Genomic DNA, 11,984 nt, shown 5'->3' on the forward strand with positions numbered 1-11,984 from the left:
CGCCTAGAAATGTTTCTATTAAAGGTTCTTTCTGCTACATTGATGTGAGGGAGTCAGTTCAGTTCGGAAGTTGAGCTTCCTGCCCTCTGATCACACACACACACACACACACACACACACACACACACACACACACACACACACACACACACACACACACACACACACACACACACACACACACACACACACACACACACACACACACACACACACACACACACACACACACACACACACACACACACACACACACACACACACACACACACACACACACACACACACACACACACACACACACACATACATACACACACACACAGGTTGGCTCAGAGGCCCAGACACATGGTGCTGCTGACCTCCAGCGGTCTGGCTGGATCACTGGTCCCCTGGAGCACACAGCAAACACAATGTGTGCATGTTAACGCAGAGGATCCTTCTGCACACTGGGCTGCTGTTAAATCACCTCTGACGTAACAATTCACAAAGAAAGAAACACTGCAGGTAAAAAGTCTCTCTCCACCTTCCTCCTAGTCCTGTCAATCACTCATATCGCAGATCACTGAGAAAAAGCTTTTTGCTTTTCTTGCTTTGAGATAAAGTTAATCCGCTTATCTGCTGTGAATTCAGCAAACACAATGTGCACAGTGTAAGTGGACTTTTCCATTAAAACAGCCCAACTCCCTGATCCTTATTTAATCCACTAAGTACCCTATCTGAGGAGCAGCCTCTGGATGTGACGGACAGATGATCTGGAGCACAACAGCATCATTCGGGCCCAAATGTTTACATTAATAACTATAAAACATACTTTAATAAACTGTGTATGAAGGACTGAATCTGCCCAAATCTAAAATAAAGACATATATGAATAAATGACTCAATAAAAAATTCATTGATTTTTATATTTACTCATTCAATGTATGTATTCATGCATTATATTATTGCAAAATGGCAAAACATGCAGAAGGATCTGTAAAAAGACAATAAAAAAGAAATTGTTTAAAGTATTCCTTTTTTTTGAATTTACTTTTTATTCATTTTTTATTTATTACTTAAATTTACGTATTGTATTATTAAAATATTCATTCCTATATTATTTTCTTTTTACATTTGCATAAAGTAAATGTAAAAAGAAAATAATACAGAAAAAAACTATTTAATGGATTTTTGCATTTACCTTTTATTCATTTAAAATTAAACGTATCCATTTATTTTATTTATTTATTTATTTATGTATTATTTTCTATATATATTTTTACAATGGGGTAAGCATAAGGAAATAAAAATGCAAAAATGAATACATATAAAAATAATAAATTAACTAATAAAAGGGAAAATTAAAAAGGGATCTAAATAAATAGGAGGATTAATTTTATCATTAATTAAAGCCTACATTTATTTTTCATTTTATTTTTGGTTCATTTAATGTTATATTTATGAATTTATCAAATCATTCATTTATTTATGTATTTTTTATTTCGGAGACGTCAGTGCTATTGCAAATGCTATTTTTATTTATTCTTTATTGAAATTGTCAGCAATGGACCGATTCTGAACAGGATGCATTTCTAGATTTATTTTCTATTCATTTATTTTCTCATTGTTCATATAGAATGTGTTTACAATGTAATACATTGTATTTATAATAATACTTAAATAAATAATGTTTTAGTAAAGCTGCCTTCTGAGTGTCTTTGCAGTCATACTGGTGCAAAATCCACATAGAAAAGACTTTTTTAGTTTGATGACATGATTATAAGGTCTCCAGAAGTCCTTTTAAAAACTTGATCATTTATTCGTATTATCTTTCTTTTCTTTTCTCCTTGGTGAAATCTGTTCTTCCTTTACTGTTGGGGATGGTTTGGAAAAGTCTAATAGAGATATTGACGAGAAAAGATCTATGTTCATTCCATCATGGGCAGAAATAACCACCAAGTGTCCAAACATCAATTTGGAGGTCATATCCTCTGCAAACATTAAAATGAAATGTTTAAAGCTGCGGATGAATTTTGCAACGATTCCCACAACGATGCCAAGAATGCGTTCTTATTTACAGCTGCCGCCGCAGAGTCGACCGAAGCACCGCCTCTCACTGCGCGCTCGCTTTCAACCTTGAGGAACTGATTTGTGAAGACCTGCTCACTGTCACGACATTTAAAACACAACTTGTTGAACAAATACGGACATCTTCACCCTGCCAAGTTCCCTTCTTTCTTTCTTTTTTTTTCTTAATGCTTGCTTTTAGAGCTTCCAGCCTAAATGTTTGATCAATAAAACTGGCAAAGCGCCTCAAAATAAATCCACAGAAAAAGAGACAGCACAGCGAACTCTGGTGACAAATTTGCCTCCAGCAGGTTATGCATATTCAGATTATTTCACCATCAACAGATTAAAAGTGTGTGTTTAAGCATGCTGTTGGCATACACATGCACACACACACAGAAACACATATTCCCATTCACCTGAGAAATAAAACAAAACATTATCGTTTCAACATACTGTTGACAAACACAGTACAAAAAAAAGATGTTTCCATGCATATACCCACCAGACACTAGAGCCAGACCCATATAGCTATTTATATGCTTTATTTATTTTTTATTTAATAGTCAGGTATGGACTATTACTGAAAATGATGTTTATTTAGATATTTTTTTATCTATTATTTATTTAAATGGTCGACAATTGACTGTTACTGCCTATGATGTTTATTATCTTTTTATTTTATTTTTTACTTATTTGTTATTTGTCAGATTTCGACTTTTACTGAATATGATGTTTATTGAGATTCTTTTTTAAAACTATTGTTTAAATGGTCAACAACTGACTGATACTGAACATGATGTTTATTTAGATATTCATTTTATTTTTATATATTCTTTATTTAAATGGTCAACGATTGACTGTTACTGACTATGATGTTTATGAGCTTTTTATTTAATTTTTTACTTATTTGTTATTTGTCAGATTTCGACTTTTACTGAATATGATGTTTATTAAGTCATGTATTTTATTTTTTATTTATTTAAATAGCCATGTATTGACTGACAATGAACATGATGTTTATTTAGCTATGTATTTTATTTTAATTTATTCTTTATTTCCTCTGTATTCATTTCTAGAATTGGTTGACAATGTAATGCATTGTATTAATAATGTATAATAATGTACAGATATGTGCAAAATCCACATAGAAAAGATCTATTTTACATAGAAGCTCAAGAATTCACCCTATTAATGATATGCTGAATTTCTCGAGCACACACGCACACACACACGTGCACAGACAAAGTCTGGGTTCAATCCACTTCCCAGCAGGCCCTCTGCCTCCCATCATCTGTAGCCAATCAGAGATCAGCCATACTGTTAAAACAAAACCACATATGCACCAACCCCCCATCACTGGACACTTTAACTGCACACTACCTCCTGCACTATTTGTTTGAATACATGTATGTACTTTCTATTTTATGGTTAATAGTTCATTGTGCTTAGGTTTATTTTTATGCCGTTTCCATGTAAGCACCGTCAAATCAAGGCAAATTCCTTGTAATGCAAATGATTCTGATTCTGATCAGAGACTCAGCATGGCTGAATGAAGCTTTCCGCAGAGCTAAAAAAAGAAAAACACCACAAGCTGTAAAGTGAAGATGAACAAACCACAGACTGAAGTGTTTTCTTAGCAAAGAGCTCCTTCATCCGAATACTGAAGGTTCTGCTTCAGAACTGTTAGACTGATCAGTTATTGATGTGACATGAATGAAATCCTTGGAAAAACCCAAACCTGCTGCCACCCTGAGGTTTGCTTAACTGGCACACTGCTCTGAGGGGAGCTCCTGAGAAGAGCTGAGGGAAAATGACCCTGAACTTTCTCCTACAACCATCACTGCAAGGATGATGACAGAGTGCAGAGCCCCGTGGGGTTCAAGGTGTCTGTAACATCTATAAAAGAACAGAACAGCGCTCACAAAGTGCTCTTCTGGTGCACTGTAAAGCAATAACGTTGTGCAGCACGGCAGTGTGGTGAGAAAGGAGGCAAGACGAGTGAAATATCCACATCCAAGCTCAAGACACAAACCTTTTTTAACCAGTATTGCTCGCATCTGTGAGTCCTTGTGTGCTTCTTATAAACACATTTCTCATGAAAAAATACTAGCAGTAGCTGGGTGAAAGGGCGTGGATATAGCTATAGCTCGAAGGTCCCAATCAGGCCGAGGGTGAGCGTTCATCGCCCTGGTTTTTGCGGTGTCTCTCACCATTTGAGCTCTTTTTCTAGGCTGTGAGTTGGGAAACAAACTTGTTATATCAGTTCACATAATTAGTTTATCCACTGAGCTGTTTGACGTAAACACTTCCTAATTGTTTGTGTTATTGTTCCATGAATATAATTCTTTCTTCCAACATCTGGTTGTGTTGTTAACGTGCTAACTGGCTAACTAGCGATCTTGAATCTGTCCTGTCACTCTTCCTGTTTCTCTTTTTTTTTAAATGATGAATACAGACTTTCTCCACCTGCTAGTACGGATCGCTCAGCATCTCCTCCTGCTTCCCTGAAGTCACCACTGTCAGTGAATTTACATGCTGTTTAAAAACCCGATTATATTTACAATATCGTAACCCAGGTAGAACCGGAGTTCTCATGCCATGATTAACAGACCTAGATAACTCCTTCAGTACCGATATTTCGTGCATGTAAACAGCATCCCCGGAGTATGGTAGGGTCACGTGTCCGCACATGCTCAAAAGGTCGTAACTTCCCCTCGCTCCACTGCAGTGGTTTCTGAACCCGAAATAGAATAAATCAGGAAGCAATGGCGCTGAAACAACATGAAAAAACAAAACAAAAACACAAGGTTTACCTTTTAACAGAGGGAGGACATTGCCATGGCAACTAACTACCAACTTGGTAGTTAGTTGCCATGGCTACTAATCACTACCAAGTAGACCTGTTTCTGTCGTAATTCTGTCCAGAAGTCGGGCATTTGCCACCTCCTCTCCAAGTTGTTGTGATTTTGTCAAAGGTGAACCGGAAGAAAAAGCCATATTCAGACCAGCTGTATGTTGGCAGAGCCCCAACTACTTTACCGGAGGAAGAGTTACTCCAGTCATTTTCCCATTCCCATTGTAAACGGGGGAATCTTCAATAATCTGATTATTCCCATAACTGGGGGACCATTTTCGGGTTACTGCTGTGGCTGTGGACGGACTGACTTTGGAAACTTGCTGTGACTCCTGTAAAGCTGTGGGCTCCGATGGGACTTCATGGTGTGTTCAGGTGAACCTCGGAGAATCTTAAACTGTTGTTGGAGAGCATGTGTTTTCGAAAGAGGTATCGAGTACCGATTTTTTTAATTGAAGTTTAAAATTCTGGTATGTTAACAACCTTGACACAAACTGGATTTAGCACTGTGGCGCTGTCGGTACAGGCTGCTGATTTAGGCTAATGTGGTTTGATAAATCACACCAGAAACAGAAATGGACCCAGCCAACTCTAGCAGCACAACTAACTTTGAAAACTAATTGCAATATCTACATATGTGCCATCAATATGCTCAATATTCTCTGTCCAGCACCAGCTGGTTTCTCATCCTGCCTACTGACCGAGAGTTACTTGGGAAGACGCCACATAATGGACTCAACTCAGCTTAAAACATGCCAACAAACAGTGATGGTCCGGTAAAGAAGTAAGAAAAGCTTTCCCTCAGCTGTCAGAAGAAACACACACATATCTCTGCCAGCGTGGTGGACACACAGTTTTGATCTGACAGCTCTCTTTTCTGCTCTTCCATACCTCTCGGTGTGCATCTCGCCTCGAGCAGCTTCCCCCTGTCACAGCTCAACTAGGTCAGACGCAGACCCCTGTGCAGCAGTGCACTCTGTGTCAACTCAGATAGTTTGCCCAACTTAATAGGAAACCAGGCTGTACTTGATGAATCAGACATGTGATGTGATCATACGGTTAGGTATCAGGTATCATAAAAAGGTTTCTTTCTTTACTCTCACTGAAGTGTTTCTTATTCTATTCCCATTTGATTTTACTCATATTATTCTGTCGTACCATTTCATGTTTCCGTCTTATTAATATGATTTCAACTTGTGCAGCATGGAGGAGCTGAGACAACATCCTGTAATTTATAGTCACAATAAAACTGAACCAACGAGTTTTAATATTTCAGACTGCAGCCGGGAGACTTGTGATGTTTGGATAAAATCTGATTTATGTACACACGGTGCAGGGGTTTCTCCTCAGGATATTGTTTAGAGAAGGACGTCCAGGTGACGACACACCCTGTCTTCTGATCAGCGCAGTTAGTAGGTGACGAATTTAAACATTACTCACACTTATCAGCATCCGCTGTGAGGAGGTGGATTTATGGAAGGTAAGACGGACCTCCTCTATCAATAAAGGAGCCATAAAACTTTGTGCTGAAGACGGCTCAGCCAAGCAAAATGTTGCCTATTTGAAACATATTTAATTAAGCAGAGGCTTTTGTAAAACTCCCACTGATCTGTGGCTCTTGGCTCACAGGTAGAAAAAAAAGCTTCACAAATATATAGTTTCATGGTTAAACTAGAATTAGCACCTTGTGGTTGTTCGCCACAGCACACCAGTCAAGTGTCAGTTTCCATACAAACTGCCCAGACTCCTATAATATATGCAGCGAAGACTTTGAAGGAATTTAATAAAAGGTATTAAGTGTACTTTAAGTGTTTTAAGTAAGTCACTGATTTAGTATCCGACCAGATGTTGGGAGTATTTTGCCAGTTGCTGGCTGGACAGATTTTACCACTGTGATAGGATCCCAACCGTGCAACATTCAGTCAGGAAACTGTGCATGCAGGGTTTGAAATAAATCCGTTTGGCGAGTAAATCTCAGAGCCTTATGCGTCACATGGCAAAAGAACATTTTGTGAGAAATGGCGGTTTGGAGATGTCGGCGTTTCAGGAGACTGGCTGCAGTACGATGAGGTTGTAATGAGCTGTTCCGTGTGTCGCCAGTATGCTAAAGATATCATGGACACGCCACCTTGGCTGGTGAGTGAAAAACTTAATTTGGGTCCCTGCTTACAGTCGAGATTAAAAAATGATTAAAGGCCAGTTTCAAATATGGGTGGTGTCTGAGTTAGGGGGTAGGAATTAGGGAAGGGAACCATTGACACCGCTCTGTGCTTCATCGCAAGATGGTCACTAGTTTTATCTTATCAGACATGTGTGTGAAATGTTATCATAACTTAGGGTAAGAAATCTTTAGTTATTGGGGATGGGCACAAGAAGTTCATTCCAAGATCGAGGGATTGCATCAGTTCCTCGAGGGCCAATCAAGTCCTTGTTTTTCCAAATCTATTTTTAGAAGTAAACGCATCTTTCTGCTGGAACAATGATGCACAGCAATACAGCCTAACCAACAACTTATGCTTAGTCTCAAAACAGTCACAGTTCTCCTTTAAGGATTGATTTTACTTCACTTCACCTCACTGACTTTAACTTCTAAACATTGTTTCCTTCCAAAAACATGACAAAATCCTTGTTCCCATTCTGTTAATGATCAGTCCTGCTGTGGAGAACAGGTGCTCCTCTGGCACAGAGGTGGCAGGGATCAACAGGTGCTGCTTTGAAACAGCGCTCAGTTTTTTTTTCCTGGTGCCTGTTGGACTTCCACCACTCCAGAGTGTTTTTCTGAGGGTGAATACAAGCTTCTAGCTCTTTCACATCCATATTTTTGAACTAGTCCTACTGAAGTGGATGTCCAGCCCCTCAACGCTGGGCCCCCGCGAGCGTCACTGCGTTCCCCCTTCATGTCGTCAGGACCTTGCACAGTAACCCCATCATGGAGTTCACACTACTTCTCTGATGGTGAGGAGAAGAGCTGGTTGGTTGTGTCTCAGTTCAAACGCAGAAGCAAGAAGTACCGCATGCACGCACGCACGCACACATGCACGCACGCACGCACGCGTGAAAGGCGGAAGTTGCAGTGGGATGCTGCGTTGAAAAGTTGAGATGGACTCGACTTTTGAAGAAACACAAACTGACGTCAAGCTGCAGTTGCCAATGAGATCAGACTTGTCACAGTGTGTTTCAGGCGGTGTGAGAGTCCCGTCCAGTCGACAGGAAACATCCTGCCTCTGTGACTGACACAAGAAAGTTATAAAAAACTAAGGGGGTAAAAAAAAAAAAAGAATACACGCTCTAAACTGTGCGGGCAACAAGCCCCAGCACAGTCGCTCTGTCCTTCCGTGTTTGACGAAGTTCTGACTGAAAACAATAACCTAATTGTGAAATTTAACGTCTACTTGTGCTATATGAGGGAGTTAAAGAATAAAACAGGACGTCACACAGAAGTGACACTCCCACAACCCCACCTGAGGCTGCACCTGAATGCCTCTTAGCCACCTGAAAAAAAAAAAGCACAGTCATTTTCTAAAACAGCAGATCATTGTAGTTTTTAATCAAACAAACAGGAAGAAATGTGCATTTGTTGTGTCATTCTGTATATAATAAAATCAAAAGCAATATCCAGCCAAAGTGACCCGATATACCGGATTTAAACAGCTGCAGTCACTATGAAGACACCGTGTTAGTCATCAAGTCATAGCGCTGCGGCACTCACACAGCATGAAGTGAACTTGCAGGGCCGTGGGGTGGAGCCCATTCTTTAGAGCTGAGCCAGTCCTGCCTGACTCCGGAGACTCATGACTGTCTGTTAGCAAAACACACACCCATAAACAAGCTGGACAACAAATCCACTAGGGCTAAAACAATTACAAAATTGTTTCAAAAAATCATCGAGGCAGAGATTTTGCCTCGACGATTTATTAATTTTTTTGTTTAATTCCTATCTCCCGCGTTCTGTGGCCTGTTCAGCGGAGGGATCATTTCTCCACGCGGCCCGTTTTTGCAAATGCACACCACTACATCCGGAAAACGCAGAGAATAAATTTGGGATCATTTCACACTTAAAAAAGAAGCCACTGCAAACTAGAACTGTTTTACCACAACAGATGATTCAGTGTCTGAGCCGAAAGCAGCCCGTTATTAACACCACTTCACCGAGCACCACTCTTTCAGTTTAAGGAGTGCGACTGTAGATGTTAAAAACAGGAATAGAATGCGTAGTTGTCCTTGTGAATGCCTCTATGTTTAGTTTTTCATGACTGTTAAACAGAACTTATCTCCCTGATCAGTCTTTATAGTTTTGTTTGAGCAATACTCCACGTCATGTAAAAGTCCTGCACTCAAAACCTTCTCATTTGAAGTCTTTTATATCCTGTTGGGTAGCTTAATCTGCATTAATGCATCAGATCATCATGAGTTTGTTCTGTGAGAACCACACATCTTGTAACGCTGCATTCATGTGGAGTTGGAATAGTTGGATAACTGAGATCCTGACTGAGAAAATTTATGTAAACGCCCCCTCAAGTCGGCGAAAATGTTGGTGCATGACTTAATACGCAGAAAAATGGGAGACAGAAGTAAGTGTTGGGTTGACGCTAATAAACTTTTAATCCCTATGTTGTATTTTTTTTAAATACGGTTGCCATTTTTAGTCACCTTATAGTTTGAGTAATTAAGATACTATGCGGCTATAAGTCAGATTATTAATGAAAATGTGACATAAAAGACCTCAAATTTCCTTTTTTTTTGTTCATCTGGTTCTTTGTCAGTTGAATCATTGCACATTTGTTAAGATAACTGCACACACGACAATACTGCACATGCGCTGGTATTTAAAAATCATTAACGCAGAAAATATTAAAAATTTATTTAATTTAGTCCATTTCCAGTCCGTCATAAGCAGCATCGTTTATGTGTTTACGGTACTCTTTTATTATGACTTTTCTTATTTTATTGTTTGTTTTGAGGTTCTGAGGTTGCCGATGAATTACATGCAGTAGAGTAGAAGTATAAAGTAACATGAAGTGGAAATATTCAAGTAAGATACCTCTAATTTGTACGTAACTTGAGTAAATGTACATGTAAATGTTATATTCCACCACGGATGGCAGACAGTAAAGTGAAGAACTTGTACACATTAAAAGACAAAGTGCTGAAGGTCAGTGGTAAAAAAAAGTACTCTGAGATTTTACTGAAGTAAAGGTATTAATACCACACTGTAAAAATACTCTGTTACAAGTAAAAAAGTTACTTAGTTTAAGTACAAAAAGTACTCATCATGCAACGGCCCATTTCAGAATATTATTCTATCAGATTATAATTATTGATATATTAATGTAAATATCACTTTAATGTTGCAGCTGATAAAAGTCAGGCTCACTTGATTTACTTTAAATACTGCTTCCTCTATAACAACATACTGTATGCTAATTTATTTAATAATAGTGTGTATTAATAATCTGAATCTAAATAAAGTTACCAAATAAATGGAGTTCAGTAGAGGTATAAAGTTGCATAAAATGGAATTACTCAAAAAAAGGACAAGTACCTCAAAATTGTACTTAAGTACAGTACCTGAGTAAATTTACTTAGTTACTTTACACCACCGATAAAAGTAGAACCCCCACAGATAGATAATAATTACAGTTGTTAGGATAGAAAATGTGTATCTATACAATAGGATTTTATTGTCATCCCTCATTTACCTCACTACATTTATGTATTTACTTTTTCTACATTTGTTTATTTATGATGAGCCTGGACATAAGCAACGTCCAAACATGGTCCGGTTAACAAAAAGTACAGGGCAATGCTATTCAAAAGGTTCAGGGATGAGGGAGGCCTTTAAAAAACAACAAAAATAAACTATTTTCATTCTCATTTCTGTAGAAATATGGGCTATATATGTATATTTATGATATTATCTAATACTATTTTAATATATGACATGTAATTTATAAATTGTAGACGATTTATTGTACAATTAGATTAAAGCATACAAAGGTAAATCAAGAACAAAAGTAAAAACAATGAACTGTTATGGAGAAGGGGTAGGAATCAATATATAATTACTTGTACCTATTCCTTTTTCAGGACTCATGATGACGTAGAGGAAACGTCAGCCTGCTAATGAAGTTTGGACAGTTTAAGCTAACAGCAGCAGGCTAACTTTAACATTAAAGTAACATTAAAGTACAGACTGATTCAAACCCGCTGCTCAGTGGAAACTCTCTGTTTGCGCTTTATGTATAAAGTCCCAGTTTAAATCAAAGCTAAAGGCTTAGCTAAAACACACACACACCCTCGAGTCAGGTAAACACAGCTGTGATGCTAACAGTAGCTAACATTAGCTCACAGAACTCACAGTAGTAAGCCACGACAGGGTCCCGTTGCTCGTGTTCCTGCGCGGTCCGCATGTGATGCTGGATGGCCTTGAGCTGAGGAGGCAGCGCCATGAGTCCGGTTACAGTCCTCTAGGAGTCGGAACCACCGGAGAGAACGGAGAGAACAGAGAGAACAGGCTCCCTGTTGTTGTTAGCAAGTGTGACCCTCACTTCCGCGTGTCTGTCCAATAGGAGCGGCTACCTCCGCGGGACAGATGACGTCACCAGCTGCTCAGGTCGGGCACCTTTTGCCCAGTAAAAGTGTTTTTGTCTTTTTTATTTTCCAAGGTTCAACACAAAATACTGTATTTAAAATAGTATATTATAGCAGATCTATTTTAGTATTATTATAAATTTATTTTTTAATATTTGTATTGTTTAATTCTTATTTATTTTCTATCTATGAGATGGGCTCCAATTATATTGTTTTCACTTACTTTCTCTTTATTTGTGTTGACTCCTGGCATGTTTTGTGTTACTTTAGTCTATTTCACCCTATGTTTTTCCGGGTCGTTTTCTTTTATTGAATTCTTTTTTTTATCTGTTTATATTGAAGTCGTTTTTTGTTTAATCGTATTGTTAACTGATTATTTTTAAACAATAGTTAAAATCCAGACAAACATGTGGATGTATTATTACTATTACACACTTTTTTTCTGACTTCTTCTTCTTCTTCCATCTTTTCATTCATTGCATTTACA

At 38.3% G+C, this 11,984-nt stretch overlaps 1 protein-coding gene across 2 annotated transcripts in view; it reads right to left on the bottom strand.

Moving 5' to 3' along the window:
* vta1 (vesicle (multivesicular body) trafficking 1) overlaps positions 1 to 11,447 on the bottom strand; it is a 64,840-nt gene extending 53,393 nt beyond the window's left edge. For both annotated transcript variants that reach the window (XM_083933748.1, XM_083933747.1), the window contains exon 1: positions 11,265 to 11,447. In XM_083933748.1, the coding sequence (XP_083789874.1) occupies positions 11,265 to 11,355 (91 nt within the window). In that variant the 5' untranslated portion in view covers positions 11,356 to 11,447. The remainder of the gene's footprint in view (positions 1 to 11,264) is intronic.
* Between the last annotated feature and the right edge of the window lie 537 nt (positions 11,448 to 11,984).

The sequence above is a fragment of the Echiichthys vipera genome, assembly GCF_963691815.1.
Source record: "Echiichthys vipera genome assembly, chromosome: 19".
In the NCBI taxonomy this organism is placed as follows: domain Eukaryota; kingdom Metazoa; phylum Chordata; class Actinopteri; order Perciformes; family Trachinidae; genus Echiichthys; species Echiichthys vipera.